The sequence below is a fragment of the Triticum urartu genome, chromosome 6, assembly GCF_003073215.2.
Source record: "Triticum urartu cultivar G1812 chromosome 6, Tu2.1, whole genome shotgun sequence".
Taxonomy (NCBI): Eukaryota; Viridiplantae; Streptophyta; class Magnoliopsida; order Poales; family Poaceae; genus Triticum; species Triticum urartu.
In genome coordinates this window covers 43,084,764-43,110,925 of record NC_053027.1, presented here as the reverse complement: position 1 = coordinate 43,110,925, position 26,162 = coordinate 43,084,764, and the positions used below count along the sequence as shown (strand labels likewise).

The 26,162-nt window shown below is 47.0% G+C and overlaps 1 protein-coding gene across 1 annotated transcript; it reads right to left on the bottom strand.

Moving 5' to 3' along the window:
• Nucleotides 1-5,452: 5,452 nt before the first annotated feature.
• LOC125516519 lies at nucleotides 5,453-11,828 on the bottom strand. The gene is made up of 3 exons (XM_048681940.1): nucleotides 10,665-11,828; nucleotides 6,775-6,953; nucleotides 5,453-6,310 (listed from the first exon to the last, which is right to left on the bottom strand). The coding sequence occupies exons 1-3, from the start codon at nucleotides 11,767-11,769 to the stop codon at nucleotides 5,453-5,455; spliced, it is 2,142 nt and encodes a 713-aa protein (XP_048537897.1). The 5' UTR covers nucleotides 11,770-11,828.
• Between the last annotated feature and the right edge of the window lie 14,334 nt (nucleotides 11,829-26,162).

The window sequence follows — 26,162 nt, the reverse complement described above, 5'->3', positions numbered from 1 at the left end:
GTGCTATTATGTTGGCATAGGTTACATCGTGTGTCTACCCCCGCTATATATGAGAGGCCTAGAATACAAGTGTCCTACTAGGACACAACTTCATATCCTATCTAAACACAATACTACTCAGAGTTCAACTGTAACCTAACTCGTACACTATATTCGACACAACTCTAACAAACTTCACCTTGACGAATATTCTCCACCACCTTGAATTCGTCAATGCATCAAACTTCCATGTACATTGGATTTGAGTTTATCCCATGAGTACCGCTGCTACTCCAAAGACTCCATATGTCTCCACCTGCAACTTGTAGTCCCTTCTTTTCTTGACCACGGTCAACACTCGAGCAAAATTAAGTTCCTCTTTACTCTAGTCTATACTCCCAACTTCCAGAGTATCCGTCCAACTTCATCACACACCGATCACTGACCTGCGTGAAAGTGAACAACTCACATATTGGGTGTCACACATAAGAGTTACCTGAACTGAACACCATTGCTCCTTTCTTGACTTCCTGTTTGAAACTTGAAGGAATTTCACTATTGCTTGTAGTCATCCCGAGTCAAATTCGCAGTTGCCTCACCACATGTATGACCACCAGAGTCCTGACCCGTCTCCATGCCTCGTGCGTACCGCACGCCTCGCCGCTATAACCGCGTCGAGCCTCCGCTGTCCCGGTCGAGTCTCAAGGGTCGCGAAACCACACCACTCAACCCCCACTGCAGAGTACCACCGATCATCACCAACCGATGACGAGTTTCACGCTTCCATCAGACCACTGGGCTCCAGTCCGAATTACGTATCCCTTGCTTTTTCCCGCCTGCTGAATAGGCTTCGATTCTCTAGATCCTTACACCGTGCCTCTCAATCCAGCTCCACCTTCAACATGACTCCATGGTAGATGATTTATCCACCCTCACGCCTCGTTGATTTCAAGCTCCGTGTGTACATCACCTTGAATCAACCACGCGCCATAGTCTTGTCGAAGCCGCACAAGCCTCGGGCATGTGCACCACGTGTTTCCACGCCCAAAAGTCGGTCACCATCAGCATCACGCTTCTATGTCGTCGTCGCCGATCCCACCACCGTCTTCTGTACCAACCGATTTGCGTCGATCCGTCAGACTGATTAGTCCGACCAAGCCGAACTTGTTCGACTGCGTGACACACTCGAGGCCCCCAAACTGTCTTCCGCAAATTTCTATCCATCACATGATATTTCATCTTAGCTGACATGACTTCCTGCAACGCCTTCAAGCATCCTTGTCGCGCCAATAATTTTTCACCCGTGTCTGCCATAACCCAAGGTTTTCAATTCCGTAGAACCTCTCCACCTCAAACCAGGTAACCGTTGACGCAATGGATCTTCGTACGGTTGACCCTGTAAAAAATACATGAGCAATCTCCCTTCATGTGATAGCTCCGCTTGTAACACCCGACGCTAGCTTTGCTTTGTCCTGCCTCTTTCGGATGGATGCACATAGACGATGGATATTTCCTCCGACTCAATCTGCTACTGCCTTTCTGTGTCACATGAGGACTCGATCCTCTTCTTTTTTTTGTCTCAGCCAAATCTCGTACCCAGTACGCAATACACAGCTTGTACGCCTCCTGCCTTCCACCGCCGGTCGCCGGACTCCGCGTCCGCGTACACGCGTATACCCGAGCAGCCCAATGCTACACGGCTGCACGCGCCTCCGGTCTGATCCGATCCTGCTCCAACGCCTCACGCGGCCAGCCTGCCACGGTTGTACGCTCGCCCGTCGAAACGTTGAGCGATCGCCGCACGTCCTGCCTGCCGCTTGCACGTGTCTGACAGCCGAACGCTCGCCCGATCAATCCCCGGGATCCATTGCCGCACGTCAAGCCTTGTGTGCGCACGAGCCGCTGATTTGCTTTTTTCTAATCTCGCCCAAAACCACGCCACAGTGGCTGCATCTCAAACTCGATATTTTCTTTAGATCAATGAATCCGCAGCCTTCTCGTAACCTAGCTATGATAACACTTGTTAGAATAAATCCGAGGCATACCATCGATTATCTGAGGATCAAGCAATCACACGAGTACAACATCGAGATTTGTTAACGAGGTTCACCGATATGGCTACATCTTCGGGGCCTGACTACGGACGCTCCTCCCCATGACACTACTACAATACCGCACCCGGTCGCCCTGCGTTCCGGTGCTATTATGTTGGCATAGGTTACATCATGTGTCTACCCCCGTTATACATGAGAGGCCTAGAATACACATGTCCTACTAGGACACAACTCCATATCCTATGTAAACACAATACTACTCAGAGTCCAACTGTAACCTAACTCGTACACTATATTCGACATAACTCTAAAAAAGCTGCCTATATCACAATTGAAGAGGTCGGCATATTGCTTAATCACAGCATCATCTCCCCCCACAGTTAAAATCTCATTTTTTTCTTTGAAAATTGACTTCTAACCCAGACATCATTTCAAACATGTACAGCAACAACTTCAGGTTGACTGCTTTGTCGATGTCATGTTCAAGACAGATAATTGTGTCATTTGCATATTGAAGAACCGCAACTCCATCAGGGATCAGATCCGCAGCTAAGCCAACCAGCACATTATTACGCTGGGCATTCTTCATCATTTTCCTGAGGCATTCAGCAGCTAAATTAAACAGGAATGGGGAGTGAGGGTCGCCTTGCCGTACCCCTTTTGCACTATGGAAGTACGGCCCCACACTATTACTCAATTTACCGTGCCATTCCAAAGAATCTGGCTAATCCACCCACACTAGGTTTCATTAAATCCCCGCAGCTTATGGCATTCTAATAAGAAATCCTAGTTAACCTTATCATATGCTTTCTCAAAGTCCAGTTTCAACACCACACCAACCCACTTTTTCACATATGTGTAATTAAGGATTTCATGAAGCGAGAGCACACCATCCATAATGTTCCTCCCTTTGACAAAGGCATTTTGGACTGGACTAATTAGCTTGTCAGCATAAACCGAGACTCGGCGATCTAGGACTTTTGTGATAAGCTTATAGGGGCATCTAAGTAAGCAAATGGGTCTGAACTGTTGGATTTTGTTAGCCCCGGAGAGCTTCGGAAGCAGCGTGATGATCCCGTAGTTCAACCGCTGAACATCCAACGTCCCTTGGTGAAAGTGTCTAAACAAGGCCATGATATCATCTTTGACTATATCCCAGCACATTTGGTAGAATTCTACCGGGATATTATCAGGTCCTGGGGCCCTATTGGGGGCCATGTCAAAAAGGGCCTCTTTGAGAACTCTCTGCACAGGTCGGTGTTATCCTTCTCACTAAGCTTTTCCTCCGATGCCTATGTGTCACTAGTAGAAAAAGGGCCTTTAGTAACACTAATATTTCTTGAATAATTAGTTTGACCATTGTTTGACCATAGTTTGACCACAGTTTGACCAGATTTGACCAAAATTGAAATAACTGAAATAATTATTTAGTAACACTAATATTCTAGAATAATTAGTTTGACCATTGTTTGACCACAGTTTGCCCACTGTTTGAATTTTTTTCGATTTTTTTCACTCTAGATCTTAAAGCCCCGTAACTTTTTTTCTATTAGGTTTTTGAGGATTTTGAAAATGTTTAACGGGGTTCCCCGGCCTGAACCGGGACTAATGGGGTTACCTGGCCTGGACCAAAGCCCCTTTTTCTACTAGTGTGTCAGGATCCAGGTGAAACTAGTTTCCAGGCGCTGGGCCGAACAGTTCTTTATAGAACTCAGTGGCGTGTGCAATCAATTTATCGGTGCCGTCTATCTCCATGTCACCAACCTTAAGGGAGTGTATCGTGTTTTTCCATTCACGCCCATTAACTATATGATGGAAGTAATCAGTATTCAAATCCCCTTTGAGCAACCATCACTCGTGTGATTGTTGTAACCAAAAAATTTCCTCACTCACAAGCAGCTCATGAAGTTCAAAACAGACATCGATCTTTCTACTGTATAGCTCAGGGGAAAGAGGGGCTTCTTCTTCTAATTCTTCCAACCTTTCCAGCTCCATCCGAAGATCTTCCTTCCTTTTCTTATCATGGCCAAATCTATCCGAGCCCCACCCTTTAAAATACGACTTAAACCTCTTGAGCTTGATGTTTAAAACATCGATGGGATTGGAAGAAAAAACCTTGTGTGACCAAATTTTCTAGACCAACGGCAGGAATGTATCATCTTTCACCCAAGCTAGGTCGAACCGAAACTCTCTTGGTTTTGGAGCCTCACGCCCCTCCTCACCCATGGACAGCAACAGGGGGTTGTGATCTGAGATTTCCTGAACCAGCTTCCTCACAGAAACCAAAGGAAACAAATCCTCCCAGGATTCAGACATCAGGATGCGATCAAGTTTCTCCAAAGTGGGATGAGTTTGATTATTAGTCCAGGTGTACTTGCCCGCTAATATGAATTTCTCTAAGCGCCAGGGTATTTATATTGGAGTTGAAAATATTAGATGATTTGTGACTAGACATCTTTTTGTTTTTCTCCCCAGAGTGTCTAAGAATATTAAAGTCCCCACCCACAATATACGGGACTTGCATACAGCCACACATTGTAGCAAGCTCACTAACGAATTCTTCCTTAAATTCCTCATGAGCAGACCCATAGACTATTAACAAACCCCAATTGATTTTCTTTTTCTTATCATACAGCACTAGCTGTAAGATATATTTGCCCTTATCACAGGAGACAATATCCAGGTTATCATTTCTAATACCACATAAGATACCCCGGCCTTCCCAACAGAGGGAATCCAGTTCCAACTAAAGATATTAAAGGGATCAATTTTCCTCAAACATCCAGGAGTGAAGTTTCTTTTCATGGTCTCTTGCAGACCCAGAAAATCCACATAATGGTCACTGATCATATCAGAGAGGCAAGTGGCCATTCCCTTCTTGCCTACCCCCCTGGAATTCCATATGACACCTTTCATTTAGAACGTTTTTTATGATGCTGAGCCCTAGTAACCCTACCAGGAGGCAATGTAGGGTTACAGAATTCATCCCCTATGGAGTTCTTCTTCTTTTGGCTACTAGTCACAGGCCTAGAGAGCTTAACCGCAGATCTGCGTTGCTTTTTCTTATTGGATCTACCAGCAGAGCATTGTTCATTTATAGTTTCATCTTGTTCTAACCATTCAAGGTTGACAAGAGCTTTCTTCCTCAGCCCATTAGTGACAATAATGTCATCATCATCGCCCTGCCTATTGTCCTCTATACTATTCTTTTCTTCTAGGTTCCCTCTGACTTTTTCCAACTCACGAAGCACATCAATGTAAGTAAAGTCATTGTCCGGGATACAGACCCCCAGTTTAAAAGCCCTTATCATTAAATCATTATCAGAAAGAAATGCGAAAGAATTTTTGTTCAGGTTTGGTTTGTTACCTGCCACATATTTCTCATTGGACATCCTCACAGCTCTAGCTTCCACATTTTCCTACATGCCTCGAGCGTTACGCTTGCTGAATCTGTGTACGCCTTCTGGGGCAGGTGGTGGAGTGAGTATGATCTCCTCATTACGGTCAGGTGAAGGGAGTTGAACCACATAATCAGTAGATATCTTCATCTTCGGGTCCACCTCACCATCAACCTCCACAACCTGAGTAATATTAGTAACAGCCGCAACATATGATAGACTGCGATTAACCACAGAATTGTTTTTTGCCTGCACTTTGTGAGAATCAGACCCAGGTATCACATTTTCCGGGATCACAGTTGGGCCGACTGTCGCCAGCCAGCTCGAGGCACCATGTGCATCCTCCAGATCATACACACCCTTCTCTCTAGCCAAAGTTTCGATGAGCAGAGATCCGTCCACCTCACATTCAGAGGAGGCAGATATCTCATTCTCAACTGGCAGCGAACGACAGGTTTTGCCACCACGAGAAGTACCACTTTTGCCATGATCAGGGGAATCAGAACGACTATCACCGTCTTTTGGATCATTCGTTTTCTCTTGGAGTTGGGTCATGTTTAGCAGGTTCATTATTGGAGATATGAGCATTAACATCCTCCACAACAGGGTTTTGACCAAAATCTCCTCAACCTCATAAGTAAATCTGTAAAAACAACCCCCCAGCACCCCCTCAGCTGAGCTGGGGAGTTTATCCACCAGCCTATAGCCAATCTTGGCTCTGACTGAAGAGGGACGATTTATGGTAGACATATCCACCTCCAAAGTGATCCCCACCAGGCCCCCAACATATGGAACAGTCTTATCACATCTTTTGTTAATTAGAAGGGATTCTCCCAATCCTAACCCATGCGACCTCCAATAATCCATTAGAATTAATGTCTTCAGACAAGGGGGAAAACCTAACACTGAAATTGCATTGTTTCAGCCTCACATTTTCCACAAACAGAGCCCGATCTACTTCCCTAGGATTAGGCATCCTCATCACAAATTTTTGAGGAGCAAAAAACCTAGCAGAACAATGCCACCCTTGCCCCACATAAACACTAAGCTCATGCTCATATCCTTAGTAGGAGCAGAGCCCTCTACAATAGTGACAACAATGTTGAAAATATTCTCTCTATCCTGTCTATCTACACTGAAATCAGGGATGTAATGAAATCCTTGCCCCTTGGCTTGAAAATCACACATCGCGGGCACATATTCCCGGGGAAGAAATTCAAAGCAAACAATGGCAAGATGCCCCTTCTTCTTACATCTAACGCGGATAGCTTGAGGACATCTAGCAGTAACATGACCCAACAAGTTGCAAATCTAACAAGGCTCACGAGAAGGATTGATATTACCAGTTTCCGCAGCAGGATCACGGGCACGCGGTGGCGTAGGGTTCCTCCCAGGAGCACGGTGAACGCGATCCCCTCCCCCACGACGCTCTTGCCGAGCAGGAGCAGCATGCTTCCCGCTCGCATCGGCAGCGCCAAGCGATGATCCCAGATCCGCATCGCCCCCATGAAGGAAATATGCCCTAGAGGCAATAATAAAGTTATTATTTATTTCCTTATATCATGATAAATGTTTATTATTCATGCTAGAATTGTATTAACCGGAAACATAATATATGTGTGAATACATAGACAAACAGAGTGTCACTAGTATGCCTCTACTTGACTAGCTCGTTGATCAAAGATGGTTATGTTTCCTAACGATAGACATGAGTTGTCATTTGATTAACGGGATCACATCATTAGGAGAATGATGTGATTGACTTGACCCATTCCGTTAGCTTAGCACTTGATCGTTTAGTTTGTTGCTATTGCTTTCTTCATCACTTATACATGTTCCTATGACTATGAGATTATGCAACTCCCGTTTACCGGAGGAACACTTTGTGTGCCACCAAACGTCACAACGTAACTGGGTGATTTTAAATGTGCTCTACAGGTGTCTCCGAAGGTACTTGTTGGGTTGGCGTATTTCGAGATTAGGATTTGTCACTCCAATTGTCGGAGAGGTATCTCTGGGCCCACTCAGTAATGCACATCACTATAAGCCTTGCAAGCATTGCAACTAATGAGTTAGTTGCGGGATGATGTATTACGGAACGAGTAAAGAGACTTGCCGGTAACGAGATTGAACTAGGTATTGAGATACCGACGATCGAATCTCGGGCAAGTAACATACCGATGACAAAGGGAACAACGTATGTTCTTATGCGGTCTGGCCGATAAAGATCTTCGTAGAATATGTAGGAGCCAATATGGGCATCCAGGTCCCGCTATTGGTTATTGACCAGAGAGGTGTCTCGGTCATGTCTACATAGTTCTCGAACCCGTAGGGTCCGCACGCTTAACGTTCGTTGACAATATAGTACTATATGAGTTATGTATGTTGGTGACCGAATGTTGTTCAGAGTCCCGGATGAGATCACAGACATGATGAGGAGCTCCGGAATGGTCCGGAGGTAAAGATTCATATATTGGATGATATGGTTTGGCCAAGGGGTCAGGCCCATGGGGCTATAAGTCGGTGCAAAAGGAGTTTTGCGGAGGCCAGGGAGCCAAACGCCGGAGACCCTGGCGTCTGGCCCTGGGCCAGACGGCGAGGCCCATGGCGTTTGGTCCTGGAGTGCGAGTGGGACCCATGCCTTTCGGGCAAAACCGACTTTGAGGAGGCTTTTGCTCCAAGTTTCGACCCCAGGGCTCAACATATAAATAGAGGGGCAGGGCTAGCACCAATGACACATCAAGAAACACCAAGCCGTGTGCCGGCAAGCCCGTCCCCTCTAGTTTATCCTCCTTCATAGTTTTCGTAATGCTTAGGCAAAGCCCTGCGAAGATTGTTCTTCACCAACACCATCACCACGCCGTCGTGCTGCCGGAACTCATTTACTACTTCGCCCCTCTTGCTGGATCGAGAAGGCGAGGACGTCACCGAGCTGAGTGTGCGGAACTCGGAGGTGCCGTGCGTTCGGTACTTGGATCGGTCGGATCGTGAAGATGTACGACTACATCAACCGCATTGATATAACGCTTCCGCGAACGGTCTACGAGGGTACGTAGACAACACTCTCCCCTCTCGTTGCTATGCATCACCATGATCCTGCGTGTGCGTAGGGAAATTTTTGAAGTTACTACGTTCCCGAATAGTGGCATCAGAGCCTGGTTTTATGCATTGATATAATATGCACGAGTACAACACACGTGAGTTGTGGGCGATATAAGTCATACTGCTTACCAGTATGTCACACTTTGGTTCAGCGGTATTGTTGGATGAAGCGGCACGGACCGACATTACGCGTACGGTTACGCGAGACTGATTCTACCGATGTGCTTTGCAAAAAGGTGGCTGGCGGGTGTCAGTTTCTCCAACTTTAGTTGAACCGAGTGTGGCTACGCCCGGTCCTTGAGAAGGTTAAAATAGCACCAACTTGACAAACTATCGTTGTGGTTTTGATGCGTAGGTAAGAACGGTTCTTGCTAAACCCGTAGCAGCCACGTAAAATTTGCAACAACAAAGTAGAGGACGTCTAACTTGTTTTTGTAGGGCATGTTGTGATGTGATATGGTCAAGACATGATGCTAAATTTTATTATATGAGATGATCATGTTTTGTAACCAAGTTATCGGCAACTGGCAGGAGCCATATGGTTGTCGCTTTATTGTATGCAATGCAATCGCCCTGTAATGCTTTACTTTATCACTAAGTGGTAGCGATAGTCGTGGAAGCATAAGATTGGCGAGACGACAACGATGCTACGATGGAGATCAAGGTGTCGCGCCGGTGACGATGGTGAGCATGAAGGTGCTTCGGAGATGGAGATCACAAGCACAAGATGATGATGGCCGTATCATATCACTTATATTGGTTGCATGTGATGTTTATCTTTTATGCATCTTATCTTGCTTTGATTGATGGTAGCATTATAAGATGATCCCTCACTCAATTATCAAAGTATAAGTGTTCTCCCTGAGTATGCACCGTTGCGAAAGTTCTTCGTGCTGAGACACCACGTGATGATCGGGTGTGATAGGCTCTACGTTTAAACACAACGGGTGCAAAACAGTTGCACACGCGGAATACTCAGGTTAAACTTGACGAGCCTAGCATATAACAGATATGGCCTCGGAACACTGAGACTGAAAGGTCGAGCGTGAATCATATAGTAGATATGATCAACATAGTGATGTTCACCATTGAAACTACTCCATCTCACGTGATGATCGGACATGGTTTAGTTGATATGGATCACGTGATCACTTAGAGGATTAGAGGGATGTCTATCTAAGTGGGAGTTCTTAAGTAATATGATTAATTGAACTTAAATTTATCATGAACTTAGTCCTGGTAGTATTAGCATATCTATGTTGTAGATCAATAGCTCGTGTTTAGCTCCCCTATTTTATTTTTGATATGTTCCTAGAGAAAACTAAGTTGAAAGATGTTAGTAACAATGATGCGGATTGGATCCGTGATCTGAGGTTTATCCTCATTGCTGCACAGAAGAATTATATCTTTGATGCACCGCTAGGTGACAGACCTATTGAAGGAGCAGATGCAGACGTTATGAACGTTTGGCTAGCTCAATATGATGACTACTTGATAGTTTAGTGCACCATGCTTAACGGCTTAGAATCGGGACTTCAAAGACGTTTTGAACGTCATCGACCATATGAGATGTTCTAGGAGTTGAAGTTAAATATTTCAAGCAAATACCCGAGTTGAGAGATATGAAGTCTCCAACAAGTTCTATTGCTAAAAGATGGAGGAGAATAGCTCAAGCAGTGAGCATGTGCTCAAATTGTCTGGGTACTACAATCGCTTGAATCAAGTGGGAGTTAATCTTCCAGATAAGATAGTGATTGACAGAATTCTCTAGTCACCATCACCAAGTTAATAGAACTTCGTGATGAACTATGATATGCAAGGGATAACGGAAATGATTCCCAAGTTCTTCGTAATGCTGAAATCAACGAAGGTAGAAATAAAGAAAAATATCAAGTGTTGATGGTAGACAAGACCACTAGTTTCAAGAAAAGGGCAAAGGGAAGAAGGGGAACTTCAAGAAGAACGGCAAGCAAGTTGCTGCTCAAGTGAAGAAGCCCAAGTATGGTCCTAAGCCTGAGACTAAGTGCTTCTACTGGTTTTGTTAAAAATGCCATGAACCATACATGCCATGAACCAATTATCAAAAATTAACTTGGTTTTGTTACAATGAATATCTGAAGACATGCTTTACCTGCCGCGTAGACACTTCTGAATGGATGATAATGAGAAAGGGGGTAGGTTCCAGAAAGCTTCTTGAACTTCATTGACTCAAGATGGACCGTAAAGACAATGTGATCTGCCCACATGAATACCACATTATTTTCCTCCTCGAGCCCTGGTATCAACATGTCAGTCTCCTCAGAATTCAGAGAAAGTAGCTTGTCCAGTTCAATGGTTCTTCCAAGCCCCCATGAAGCGACACCGTCACAATCAGTCTTCATCTTCCACAATTGGATGCTGCAGTCTGTCTGGATGAGTAAACCAAGGCCACCACCCTCTGCCCGCATAATCAAGAACATGTACTGGCCCTCTTCAAGGATATGCAATGGCACCCGTATCACAGCCAGGCTTTGCTTCTCCAAATCAAACTTGAGAATTCCATCAATATTCCCAGCAAGCTTCCAGTAAAGGGAATCCCCAACCAGCACAGCAGGCCTGTCAGTAGAAACCAAGATGGCAGCATCACTCATTAGAACGTCAGATGGAAGCTGTGTTGAGACAAGATCACCCCATGCGCCAGTCTCTGACGAGTAAACGCAGGCAGGTGCTTGCCTGTGTTGCTCGTCGTCGTTGTCTGCCACTGCCAACACCACCTGGAAGTGCTGGGCATCGTCGTCTCCGGCGGCACCAGCACGAAGCACCGCCCCGTTGATCGTTGTCTTCTCTGCATGTGCCGCAACCCCCGGAGGCACGACAAGGCGGTGCTGGTCGCCGGTGACGGGGTCCCACACCAGGATCTGATTCTTGGGTTTGTTGAAGACGAGTACCAGGCCATGGCGGCATCCGAGCGACATGAACTGGTCGCCGTTGCCGCGCTGCAAGGAGAAACGACCGGGGGAAACACAATCCGGGGCGTCGAGAGTGGGTACGAAGGGTAGGGCGTCATTTCTGCGGAAGAAACCGAGGAGGGGAGGGCTGCGGCGGTGGTGGATGCGGAAGCGGCGGGAGAATCCTGGGTCGGAGAGGAGGAGGCGCCAGCGCTTGCAGACGGCGGAGGCGCGGGGCAGGGAGGAGGGCTGCGGGGGCAGGCGGACGAGGATCTCGCGGAGCAGGTCGTCGTCCTCCAGTGGCGCCATCGCCGGCAAGCGGGGTTGGGGGTGTCAGTGGCGGCGGCGGCTCGTGCCGTCGTGCGGGCTGTGCGAGATTTTTTTTTTTTTAGGAATGAATCGGCCCAAAGTTACACTGAGGTATCCTTTCGTATGTTATTTTTCTTGCACGAATGTGTGTATCACATCTTCCCAATCTACACTATCTAAATCTACACACTATTAAAAGAGCAAATATGAATTACCTGTAATCACACCAAGAAATAAACACATGATTACTAGGGACATCTGATCAATCTAATTAAATCACATCCGACGATATCTGCCACACAAACTAATACCCCAGATTAAATGTTCTACCGGCAGATCACCTCGCGCACTCCCATCGTCCAGAATTAGCGGGGATTACTATCCCATAATTTTCTCTCTAGCCTTGCGATACAGTGTCGCTCTTCTTGTGTTGTCCGGACGTGAGTGTGGATTGTGGCCGCTGCCCGTCACACCTCCTCTGCTGTGCCTTGGGCACGAGAGCGGATCGCTGCCGCTACTCCTCTCCTTCCTCAGGGGTGCGAGCGTGGATTGTCGTCGCCGCCGTCCGCTCCTCTTCTGCTACCCATGGACGGGAAGCACTTTCACAATCACGGAAATGAGGGACTTGATCTATGCACTAAAAAATTCTTGATCTGTAGGCCTGCGTTGTTGTTGTGGTGGTTGTTATGTCTTGGGTTGGAGGACCAGGAGCAACTCCTCCATGTTCGGATGATGGCAAACTCTAGCTTGTACATGCATCCATCTTCAGCAGTTCCTCTTTTTTCTTCTCCACGTGCTCTCGAAACCCGTCGTGGCCCAGATTATCAAGATGGGAACTGCTCGCATCCAAGGCTGGATCCAAGGAGGAGCTAAATAACTGAGATTTGATGAACGGACGTCCGATAATCCGTCGTGCGGAAGGAAGCCTGTAGAGGAGCGGCTCGAGATCCACCCTATCATCAGCAGGATAGCCGGCGGCGATCGTCACAGCGCCCCGAGCACCGGCCTTCCACGCTAGAGGTCTAATCACAGCCATTATTGACATGTGTCCCTGTGCTTCTGAAGTAGTAACCGTTAGAAACCCCATGTCTAAGATTAATGTATACGTATTTGTACTTCCATATCTGTGTCCCCATGCAATTCAGAGAAGCATATATGCTAAGTTTCTAGCGACAGCATGCATTGAACATTGAATATGATCAACTGCGTCAAACCCTAGCATCAGCTAATGTTTTGTTTGCACGGAGAACTTCTTGCTGAGAATGCTGGACCGGGTGATATGTTCTCGCGAACCAATCTGTGGTTGGATGGTTAGATGGGCAGTGGTATCCCCAGCCCACCAGGATTCATGTACCGGTGCTCGCATTTATCCTGAATTTAATTCAGGATTTCCGACGACTGAGAGGCGTCTACGGTGACTCCGTAAAATCTTAAAATGATATGTCACCTCAGTCTTTCGGAGGTGTTCATAGAGCGTAGGGTGTGTGTGTAGGCGTTCATAGGGATGAGTGTATGTGTGTATATATGAGTGCTTGTGTATGTACCGTGTTAACAAAAAGCTAATATGTTCTCAAAATGATTTTTTTATTAGAAAAGGAGGTCATCCCCGGCCTCTGCATCAAAATGATGCATACGTCCATATTATTAATAAGAAAATAGTTCGACAAAGTGTCTAATTCTCAGATAAAAAAATGCTCATAACGAGCTGAAAATAAAGAAAGCATGATAGCCACAACCGGCAGTATAAAAGAAGATAGGAAACTAAACGCCTATCCTATTACATGACCGTCATCCAAACCGGTTGAAAATAACCCATACTACCATCTCCAACGGATAGACCCAGTAATCAAACACTCCTTAGCATCCATCAAAGTGAGTAGCGACCACATACGGATCAGCATAGTGGCCTGAAATATAACCTGCAAGAAATGAACATTTGTTGCTCTATTAAAAACCATATCATTCCTGTTGGGGATATAACTATTTGTGTAAGCCGCCCAGGAGGGGCCGGGTTACGCAAAGAAGGACTCATCAGAAGAAGTCCAAGATCAAGCATGAAGATGGCGGATCAATAAAGGGTCTAAAGCCCACAGGCGGCTTAAGGCCCATAGTGGTAAACCGCCATGATGGCATGACTTGTATCATAAGGTAGAATTAACTAGTCACCGAGCCGGAGACTATCTATGAGCCGGCTGGGACTCTGTAGGCCGCAGGGCGTCAACCCGTGTATATAAGGGGACGACCCGCCGGCGGCTTAGGGCAGAAACAACTCATCGAGAGCCAGGCATAGCGTATCTCACTCCCTGGTCATCGAAACCTCAAGCAATACTAACCCAACTAGATGTAGGCCTTCCTTCACCGTAAGGGGCTGAACTAGTATAAACCTCTCGTGTCCTTTGTCCCGATTAACCCCTTTAAGCTTCCTAGTTGCGATGGCTCCACGACTAAGTCCTTGCAAAAGGACATCTGCCGTGACAATTCCACGACAGTTGGCGCCCATCGTGGGGCCAGCGCACGGTGGATTCGAGTTCTTGAAGGGCAGCTTCGAAGGGCTCAAGGGATACGCAGTTGGCCGGATGACCAAGAGTCGTCGCGGCAAGATCTACATCGACGATGAAGGCTGGGGCCCTGACGCCGGTTCAATTGAGTACGGCTACCGGGTCCCCATTGGCGGAATTCACGTCTTCATCGGCCGGTTTGGTGAGCCGGGCCCTGAGCCGGACAGCTACACCGACCTCATCGAGACGGCTCAGCGTGCGAAACCCGCCCGAGCTCAACCCGTCGTGAAGCGTGCCTTTGTGGGTTGCATCCATGGAGGTGAACTTCCTGAAGGATCGGAAGGTGGTGGTTAGCCGGCCGTCCTCTCTGACGATAATTCATTCGCCGGCTCAACAGATTCGTTGTATCAAGTTCAAGATGGCATGCTTGGGGGCTGTTCCGATGGCAGCACTATTCCGGACCTCTCAGAGTCGCCAAACCGGGCAGGAGTCTTCATGGCTGGTACTCAACCCGGCCAAAATTCTACGGCTTCAACGGCGATAACGTCCGGGTTAGGAGCAGCTGGGGCAGGAGGCCATGTGCGCTCACCGGCTCAGGTGCTGATGGATCTCATGGATAAGCTTACGACTTTGTTAACTGGTACAGTCATCCCTGCGAACCAATCTGAGCATGAGGCGGAGGTGGCATAGGTTCGCGACGAGATCGCCCGGGTCAAAGAAACCTTAGCAGCTGAGGACGCTAGATTAGCAGCAGAGCGGGCGGCTTTGGACGTACGGGCGCAGCAACTTCAGGCAGAGGCCTTGCAGCTCACGTTGAGCCTGAACGCATCTAATGAGGTAATGAGGAGGAGACATCAGAAAACTCACTCCCGTTTATCTCAGAATTATGACCCTCGGAATCTCTTTGCTACACCCGGGGCCGGCCCAAGTAACCCGCGAGGTGCGAATCAGCTTATTACATCCGGAGCAGGAGGTCCAGTCCGGCCTCAGGGGATGGCATCGCCCAATTACGTGCCAATACCGCAGGGTCACTTCTCCAACCCCATGGAGAACTTAATTGCAGCATCAGCACGTTTGGCGGCTCTCCCGGTAGATGGGGATGATCCGACAGCGGTGGAAACCTGGAAGATTAGAGAACTTGTCCAAACAGCCTTGGCTCAGCAAGACACCTACTCCTACAGCCGGGATAGGATTCACTCGACTCCTCCGCCCTGGTTAGCTCCGCCTCGTCAAAATCGGAGCCCGAGTTACAGTAGGCACATGGAATCAGAGGCCTTGTCAAGTAACGCTCAGCGCTGGAACCAGTCCGGCGGGCATAACCCGGTTCAGGATCGGATACGTCAGGAGGACGAGCGGGCGGCTCAGCTAGCGGCTCAGCTAGCAGCCCAACAGAACTCACTGGCTTACCCGACGACTTCCGTTGAAGCGGGGGTTGCTACTAGAACCGGAGGAGTTCCTTGTCTGGTACCGGCTTTACGTAATGTACGTCTGCCCAAGGATTTCAAGGGGCCTCGGAAGGTGCCGAATTATACGGCCGATTTACAGCCTGGGGCATGGATTGAAAGTTATGAGATGGCTATGGAGCTGCTAGAGGTTAGTGATGAGGCGATGGCTAAATATTTCACCATGATGCTGGATGGAACGGCCCGTTCTTGGTTAAAGGGTTTGCCACCCAACTCCATTAGTTCATGGGCAGAGCTAAAAGCCCGTTTCATCCAGAACTTCAAAGATACTTGCAAGCAGTCTATGTCAATTGTGGATCTGACAAATTGTAAGCAGGAAGAAGGTGAATCTACGACTCATTGGGTGCGCCGGGTGAAGGATATAATACATTCGTCTGACAAGATGGATGCCGGCTCAACAGTTCTCATGCTGGAGAAGAATTGCCGCTTTGAGCCTCTGAGACAGAAGCTGGGGCGCCTTAAGCGTGATTGCAACGATATGGGGACGCTGATGGCGGCTTTAGTCAAGTATGCCGATTCTGATAGTACCAAGGATCCCGCGTCTGATGAGGAAAAGATAGGGAAGGGAAAGAAGAACGGCAATGGAAAGGGTCAGCAGCATAACCCGGCGAGTCAAGGAGGCAATAAGCGTAAGGCGGACAGTAACCCGGAATTTGTGGCCTATGCATAGGGTAACAATCAGAAGCGCAAGGGAAAGCCACCCCAGTTTGGTGGGTCAGGTCCGTCTCTCGAGCAACTACTCAATGAACCCTACCCGAAACACGGTACCTGGGAACGACCATCGACTCATTTATGGAAGGATTGTGCAATCATGAAAGCTTTCAAGAATTCTAACACATTTGATGGCAATCAAGGCCCAGGCGGCGGTTCAGGAGCCGGCGGCTTTCATGGCCCGGGCGGTGATTCAGGATCTGGTTTTCAGGGAAACCAGGGTGGTTATAATCAATAGCAGTCTGGTCAAAGAGGTCAGCAGCAGCAGCAGTCAGGTTATCAGAGCCATCCGAAACAGTTAAGCAGTGGGCAGTATCACGTGTTCACCACAAGTTTGTGTAAACGTGATCAGAAAATTCATAAGAGGGATGTGAATTCTGTTGAACCGGCAGTCCCTCGTTACTTGAGGTGGTCGGAAAAGCCTATTGTCTGGAGCAGGGAGGATCACCCTCCCCGGGTTGATAATTCGGGTCAACTGGCCCTAGTGGTGGCACCGCAAGTTGGTGGTTATAAGTTTACTAAAGTGCTCATGGATGGAGGTAGCAGCATCAACATCTTCTATTACGAGACCTTTCGGCGCATGGGATTAACTGACAAGAATTTAAAGACTTCCAACACCGTCTTCCATGGAGTGGTGCCCGGTAAGTCGGTGTATCCTGTGGGGAAGATTGAGCTAGATGTGGCCTTCGGAGACGAGCATGATTCTAGGGCGGAAAAGTTAACTTTTGAGGTGGTCAAAATCAAGAGTCCATATCACACTTTGTTCGGGCGGCCAGCCTATGCCAAATTCATGGCACGGCCGTGTTATGTTTATCTACAGCTCAAGATGCCGGGTTACAAGGGTACCATCACTGTGCATGGAAGCCGAAAGGTGGCCCTGGAGTGTGAAGAGGGTGATGCGGCTTACGCCGAGTCTGTCTGTGCAGCAGAGGAGCTCAAATTTTATCAAGATAACGTTGACCCGGCAGATATGACTTCTCTCAAGAAGCCGACTACGGAGCATGACCCAGCCATGAAGTTTAAATCGGCTGCAGAGACTAAGCTTATTGATTTCACACCAGGCGATTCATCTAAGCAATTCAGCATCAGTGCCAACTTGGATCCTAAATAGGAAAGCGCGCTCATCGAGTTCATCCGTGAGAACCGGGAGATCTTTGCATGGAAACCTTCTGACATGCCAGGTGTACCGAGAGAACTCGTTGAGCACACTCTTAATATTGATCCGAAGTATAAGCCGGTCAGGCAATTTCTGTGGCGATTCAATGAAGAGCGACGAAAAGCTATAGGAGAAGAGGTCGCCCGGCTCTTGGCGGCTGGGTTTATTGTTGAAGTTTTTCACCCAGAATGGTTGGCTAACCCGGTGCTTGTACTCAAGAAAAATTGCACCTGGCGGATGTGTGTGGATTACACGGACCTAAATAAGGCTTGTCCGGCTGATCCTTTTGCTCTCCCCCGTATTGATCAAATCATTGATGCTACGGCAGGTTGTGCGCGTTTGAGTTTTTTGGATGCTTATTCTGGCTATCATCAGATCAAGATGGCAGTTAAGGACCAGGAGAAAACGGCCTTCATCACCCCGTTCGGAGCCTTCTGCTATGTGTCTATGCCGTTTGGGCTCAAGAGTGCCCAGGCGACTTATCAACGATGTGTACAGAATTGTCTTCACGATCAGATTGGGCGCAATGTTCATGCTTATGTGGATGACATATTAGTGAAATCCAGAGAGGCGGAAACCTTGATATCTGATATCAGAGAAACCTTTGACAATCTCCGGGTTTACAAAATGATGCTTAACCCGGAGAAGTGTGTATTTGGTGTGCCTGCAGGCAAGCTTTTGGGATTCTTGGTCTCAAACAGGGGCATCGAGGCTAATCCGGAAAAGATTAAGGCAATCACTTCTTTGGCTAAACCGGCATGTATTAATGATGTTCAGCGATTGGCGAGTCGTGTTGCCACTTTGAGCCGGTTCATAAGCCGGTTAGGTGAGAAGGCCCTACCGCTGTACCAATTAATGAAGAAGGCAGACACCTTTGTCTGGAGTGATGCCGCTAAGGATGCTTTTGAGGATTTGAAGAGGCAGTTATCTGAACCGCTGGTTCTTGCGGCTCCCATTGACAAAGAGCCTTTGCTGTTATATGTGGCTGCTAATTCACGAGCTGTCAGTGTGGCGATTGTGGTAGAGCGCAAGAAGGCTGGTAAGGAACACCCGGTTCAACGGCCGGTTTATTATGTTAGTGAGGTACTCATCGAGTCAAAGCAAAGATATCCTCATTGGCAGAAACTTGTTTACAGGGTGTTCATGGCAAGCCGGAAGCTGAAGCAATACTTCCAAGGTCACCCTATCACTGTGGTAAGTTCTGCCCCCTTGGGAGACATTATTCAGAACAGAGAGGCTACAGGACGAGTCGCCAAATGGGCCATCGACCTCGGGCCTCATGGTCTGAAGTACGCGCCGCGCACTGCCATTAAGTCCCAAGCTTTAGTGGATTCCATCAACGACTGGACAGAGCTACAGGCACCTAAGGAGAAGCCCGATAACACTTATTGGATTATTCACTTTGATGGGTCCAGACAGTTGGAAGGCTCGGGGGCTGGGGTTGTATTAACTTCCCCTCGGGGTGACAAATTTGGTTATGTGCTCCGGCTTATGTTTCCTTGCACTAACAATGCAGCTGAGTATGAGGCCTTGCTCCATGGTCTCCGGATGGCCAAAGAGATGAACTTGAGCCGGGTAAGATGCTTAGGAGACTCAGACCTTGTGGCTCAACAGGTGTCAGGCAAGTGGGACTCTAAAGATCCGCTCATGGCGGCTTACCGTCGTGAAGTCGATGCTATGGCTGGATATTTCAAGGGTTACGTAGTGGAACACATTGATCGAAGGAAGAATGAGGCGGCGGATGCCTTAAGATGGCTGGGGTCTCAGCGTAAGCCGGTGACGCCTAACACATTTCTTGATGTTTTGCATAATCCTTCTGTTAAGTTACCTACAGAAGAAGATCTGGCAATACTAGACCAAGAGGCACAACTGGTGGCGGCTCTCCACGTTACCCCGGATTGGACAGTGCCTTATTTGGCTTACATGACCCGGGGAGAGTTGCCAGAGGACGAGACCTTGGCAAGACAAATCATCCGGCAGTCCAAGTCCATGACAATTGTCGATGGCGAGTTACATCATTACAGCGTCACTGGAGTGATTCAACGTTGCGTGTCACCTGCAGAGGGTCAGGAGATCCTTCGAGAAATTCATGAAGGTGATTGTGGTCATCACGCTGGCTCAAAATCTCTTCTGGCCAAAGCCTTCCGTCATGGGTTCTATTGGCTGACGGCTCATGCTGATGCGGAAGACCTGGTCAGTAAATGTGACGGATGTTAGAAATTCTCACGACGAGCCCACGTGCCGGCTCAAGAGTTAAGGATGATTCCAATTACCTGGCCGTTTGCAGTCTGGGGGCTTGATATGGTCGGGCCTTTCAAGAGATCTACGGATAAAAAGACTCACCTCTTGGTGGCAGTTGACAAGTTCACAAAGTGGGTGGAGGCGGAGCCAGTCAGTAAGTGTGATGCAGCCACAGCAGTCCAGTTTACGAAAAAGGTGATTTTTCGCTTTGGTTTTCCACACAACATCATAACTTATAATGGTACTAATCTTTCCAAAGGAGCTATGGAAGAGTTCTGTCAACGAGAGCATATCCGGCTTGACGTTTCAGCTGTAGCTCACCCTCAATCAAATGGCCAAGCAGAATGAGCCAATCAAGAAATCTTGAAGGGTATCAAGCCCCGGCTCTTGGTCCCTTTACAGCGGACGCCGGGTTGTTGGGTGGAGGAGTTACCTTCTGTACTCTGGAGCATCAATACTACCCCTAACACATCAACGGGTCACACGCCTTTCTTTATGGTGTATGGAGTAGAGGCGGTCCTGCCAAGTGACATCCGTCACGATTCACCCTATGTGGCGGCTTATGTTGAGGAAGACAATGAAAAAGCTCGGCAAGATGCACTTGACCTATTGGATGAAGAGCGATACTTGGCAATAGCCCGATCGGCGATTTACCAGCAAGACCTGCGTCGCTACTGAAGGAAATATGCCCTAGAGGCAATAATAAAGTTATTTTTTTATATCAAGATAAATGTTTGTTATTCATGCTAGAATTGTATTAACCGGAAACATAATACATGTGTGAATACATAGACAAACAGAATGTCACTAGTATGCCTCTACTTGACTAGCTCGTTAATCAAAGATGGTTATGTTTCCTAACCATGAACAAAGAGTTGTTATTTGATTAACGAGGTCACATCATTAGTTGAATGATCTGATTGACATGACCCATTCGATTAGCTTAGCACCCGATCATTTAGTATGTTGCTATTGCTTTCTTCATAACTTATACATGTTCCTATGACTATGAGATTATGCAACTCCTGTTTGCCAGAGGAACACTTTGTGTGCTACCAAACATCACAACGTAAATGGGTGATTATAAAGGAGCTCTACAGGTGTCTCTAATGGTAGATGTTGGGTCGGCGTATTTCGAGAATAGGATTTGTCACTCCGATTGTCGGAGAGGTATCTCTGGGCCCTCTCGGTAATGCACATCACATAAGCCTTGCAAGCATTGCAACTAATGAGTTAGTTGCGGGATGATGTATTACAGAACGAGTAAAGAGACTTGCCGGTAACGAGATTGAACTAGGTATTGGATACCGACGATCGAATCTCGGGCAAGTAACATACCGATGACAAAGGGAACAACGTATGTTGTTATGCGGTCTGACCGATAAAGATCTTCGTAGAATATGTAGGAGCCAATATGGGCATCCAGGTCCCACTATTGGTTATTGACCGGAGATGTGTCTCAGTCATGTCTACATTGTTCTCGAACCGTAGGGTCCGCACGCTTAACATTACGATGATAGTTATTATGAGTTTATGCCTTTTGATGTACCGAAGGTTGTTCGGAGTCCCGGATGTGATCACGGACATGACGAAGAGTCTCGAAATGGTCGAGACATAAAGATTGATGTATTGGAAGCCTATGTTTGGATATGGGAAGTGTTCCGGGTGAAATCAGGATTTTACTGGAGTACCGGGAGGTTACCGGAACCCCCCGGGAACCATATGGGCCTTAGTGGGCTTTAGTGGATAGGTGAAAGGGGCAGCCCAAGATGGGCTATGCGCCTCCCCCCTCCCCTAGTCCTATTAGGACTAGGAGAGGTGGCTGGCCCCCTCTCTCTCTCTCTCTCTTTCCCCCTTGGGAATCCTATTTGGAATAGGATTGGGGGGGGAGTCCTACTCCCGGTAGGAGTAGGACTCCTCCTGCGCCTCCATAGGCTGGCCGCACCCCTCCCCCTTGGCTCCTTTATATACTGAGGTAGGGGGGCACCTCTAGACACACAAGTTGATCCTTGAGATCGTTCCTTAGCCGTGTGCGGTGCCCCCTGCCACTATATTCCACCTCGATCATATTGTAGCGGTGCTTAGGCGAAGCCCTGCGACGGTAGAACATCAAGATCGTCACCACGCCGTTGTGCTGACGAAACTCTTCCTCGACGCTTTACTGGATCGGAGCCCGGGGATCGTCATCGAGCTGTACGTGTGCTAAGAACTCGGAGGTGCCGGAGTAACGGTGCTTGGATCGGTCGGATCGGGAAGACGTACGACTACTTCCTCTACGTTGTGTGATCGCTTCCGCAGTCGGTCTGCGTGGGTACGTAGAAAACACTCTCCCCTCTTGTTGCCGTGCATCACCATGATCTTGTGTGTGCGTAGGAAAATATTGAAATTACTACGTTCCCCAACAGTGGCATCCAAGCCTAGGTTTTATGGTTTGATGTTATATGCACGAGTAGAACACAAGTGAGTTGTGGGCGATATAAGTCATACTGCCTACCAGCATGTCATACTTTGGTTCGGCGGTATTGTTGGACGAGATGACCCGGACCAACCTTACGCGTACGCTTACGCGAGACCGGTTCCCTCGACGTGCTTTGCACACAGGTGGCTTGCGGGCGACTGTCTCTCCAACTTTAGTTGAACCAAGTGTGGCTACGCCCGGTCCTTGCGAAGGTTAAAACGGAGTCTATTTGACAAACTATCGTTGTGGTTTTGATGCGTAGGTGAGATTGGTTCTTGCTTAAGCCCATAGCAGCCACGTAAAACTTGCAACAACAAAGTAGAGGACGTCTAACGTGTTTTTGTAGGGCATGTTGTGATGTGATATGGTCAAGGCATGATGCTGATTTTTATTGTATGAGATGATCATGTTTTGTAACCGAGTTATCGGCAACTGGCAGGAGCCATATGGTTGTCGCTTTATTGTATGCAATGCAATCGTGACGTAATGCTTTACTTTATCACTAAGCGGTAGCGATAGTCGTGGAAGCATAAGATTGGCGAGACGACAACGATGCTACATGAAGATCAAGGTGTCGCGCCGGTGACGATGGTGATCATGACGGTGCTTCGGAGATGGAGATCACATGCACAAGATGATGATGGCCATATCATATCACTTATAATGATTGCATGTGATGTTTATCTTTTTATGCATCTTATCTTGCTTTGATTGACGGTAGCATTATAAGATGATCTCTCACTAAATTATCAAGAAGTGTTCTCCCTGAGTATGCACCGTTGCGAAAGTTCTTCGTGCTGAGACACCACGTGATGATCGGGTGTGATAGGCTCTACGTTCAAATACAACGGGTGCAAAACAGTTTCACATGCGGAATACTCAGGTTATACTTGACGAGCCAAGCATATACAGATATGGCCTCGGAACACGGAGACCGAAAGGTCGAGCGTGAATCATATAGTAGATATGATCAACATAGCGATGTTCACCAATGAAACTACTCCATCTCACGTGATGATCGGACATGGTTTAGTTGATTTGGATCATGCGATCACTTAGAGGATTAGAGGGATGTCTATCTAAGTGGGAGTTCTTAAGTAATTTGATTAATTGAACATAAACTTATCATGAACTTAGTACCTGATAGTATCTTGCTTGTTTATGTTTGATTGTAGATAGATGGCTCGTGCTGTTGTTCCGTTGAATTTTAATGCGTTCCTTGAGAAAGCAAAGTTGAAAGATGATGGTAGCAATTACACGGACTGGGTCCGTAACTTGAGGATTATCCTCATTGCTGCTCAAAAGAATTACGTCCTAGAAGCACCGCTGGGTGCCAGGCCTGCTGCTGGAGCAACACCAGATGTTATGAACGTCTGGCAAAGCAAAGCTGATGACTACTCGATAGTTCAGTGTGCCATGCTTTACGGCTTAGAATCGGGACTTCAACGACGTTTTGAACGTCATGGAGCATATGAGATGTTCCAGGAGTTGAAGTTAATATTTCAAGCAAATGCCCGGATTGAGAGATATGAAGTCTCCAATAAGTTCTATAGCTGCAAGATGGAGGAGAATAGTTCTGTCACTGAACATATACTCAAAATGTCTGGGTATAATAATCACTTGATTCAGATGGGAGTTAATCTTCCAGATGATTGCGTCATTGACAGAATTCTCCAATCACTGCCACCAAGCTACAAGAGCTTCATGATGAACTATAATATGCAAGGGATGAACAAGACTATTCCCGAGCTCTTCGCAATGCTGAAAGCTGCGGAGGTAGAAATCAAAAAGGAGCATCAAGTGTTGATGGTTAACTAGACCACTAGTTTCAAGAAAAAGGGCAAAGGGAAGAAGAAGGGGAACTTCAAGAAGAACAGCAAGCAAGTTGCTGCTCAAGAGAAGAAACCCAAGTCTGGACCTAAGCCTGAAACTGAGTGCTTCTACTGCAAGCAGACTGGTCACTGGAAGCGGAACTGCCCCAAGCATTTGGCGGATAAGAAGGATGGCAAGGTGAACAAAGGTATATGTGATATACATGTTATTGATGTGTACCTTACTAATGCTCGCAGTAGCACCTGGGTATTTGATACTGGTTCTGTTGCTAATATTTGCAACTCGAAATATGGACTACGGATTAAGCGAAGATTGGCTAAGGACGAGGTGACGATGCGCGTGGGAAACGGTTCCAAAGTCGATGTGATCGCGGTCGGCACGCTACCTCTACATCTACCTTCGGGATTAATATTAGACCTAAATAATTGTTATTTGGTGCCAGCATTGAGCATGAACATTATATCTGGATCTTGTTTAATGCGAGACGGTTATTCATTTAAATCAGAGAATAATGGTTGTTCTATTTATATGAGTAATATCTTTTATGGTCATGCACCCCTAAAGAGTGGTGTATTCTTATTGAATCTCGAGAGTAATGATACACATATTCATAATGTTGAAGCCAAAAGATGCAGAGTTAATAATGATGGTGCAACTTATTTGTGGCACTGCCGTTTAGGTCATATCGGTGTAAAGCGCATGAAGAAACTCCATACTGATGGACTTTTGGAACCACTTGATTATGAATCACTTGGTACTTGCGAACCGTGCCTCATGGGCAAGATGACTAAAACACCGTTCTCCGGTACTATGGAGAGAGCAACAGATTTGTTGGAAATCATACATACAGATGTATGTGGTCCGATGAATATTGAGGCTCGTGGCGGATATCGTTATTTTCTCACCTTCACAGATGACTTAAGCAGATATGGGTATATCTACTTAATGAAACATAAGTCTGTAACATTTGAAAAGTTCAAAGAATTTCAGAGTGAAGTTGAAAATCATCGTAACAAGAAAATAAAGTTTCTACGATCTGATCGTGGAGGAGAATATTTGAGTTACGAGTTTGGTGTACATTTGAAAAATTGTGGAATAGTTTCGCAACTCACGCCACCCGGAGCACCACAGCGTAATGGTGTGTCCGAACGTCGTAATCGTACTTTACTAGATATGGTACGATCTATGATGTCTCTTACTGATTTACCGCTATCGTTTTGGGGATACGCTCTAGAGACGGCCGCATTCACGTTAAATAGGGCACCATCAAAATCCGTTGAGATGACGCCTTATGAACTGTGGTTTGGGAAGAAACCAAAGTTGTCGTTTCTGAAAGTTTGGGGCTGCGATGCTTATGTGAAAAAGCTTCAACCTGATAAGCTCGAACCCAAATCGGAGAAATGTGTCTTCATAGGATATCCAAAGGAAACTATTGGATACACCTTCTATCACAGATCCGAAGGCAAGACTTTTGTTGCTAAATTCAGAAACTTTCTGGAGAAGGAGTTTCTCTCGAAAGAAGTGAGTGGGAGGAAAGTAGAACTTGACGAGGTAACTGTACCTGCTCCCTTATTGGAAAGTAGTACATCACAGAAAACTGTTTCAGTGACACCTACGCCAGTTAGTGAGGAAGTTAATGATGATGATCATGAAGCTTTAGATCAAGATACTACTGAACCTCGTAGATCAACCAGAGTGAGATCCGCGCCAGAGTGGTACGGTAATCCAGTTCTGGAAGTCATGCTACTAGATCATGATGAACCTACGAACTATGAAGAAGCGATGGTGAGCCCAGATTCCGCAAAGTGGCTTGAAGCCATGAAATCCGAGATGGGATCCATGTATGAGAACAAAGTATGGACTTTGGTTGACTTGCCCGATGATCGGCAAGCAATTGAGAATAAATGGATCTTCAAGAAGAAGATTGACGCCGACGGTAATGTTACTGTCTACAATGCTCGACTTGTCGCGAAAGGTTTTCGACAAGTTCAAGGGGTTGACTATGATGAGACCTTCTCACCTGTAGCGATGCT

Bases quoted from the DNA above. Each gene is read 5' to 3' on its own strand.
- LOC125516519 (XM_048681940.1), bottom strand. From the start codon at position 11,769: ATGGCGCCACTGGAGGACGACGACCTGCTCCGCGAGATCCTCGTCCGC. The intron at 6,954-10,664 runs GTAAAGCATGTC...TATTGCCTCTAG, and splicing joins CAGAAGTGTCTACGCGGCAG to GGCATATTTCCTTCATGGGG. The intron at 6,311-6,774 runs GTAATATCAATC...CCTTGTCTGAAG, and splicing joins TGATCCTGCTGCGGAAACTG to ACATTAATTCTAATGGATTA.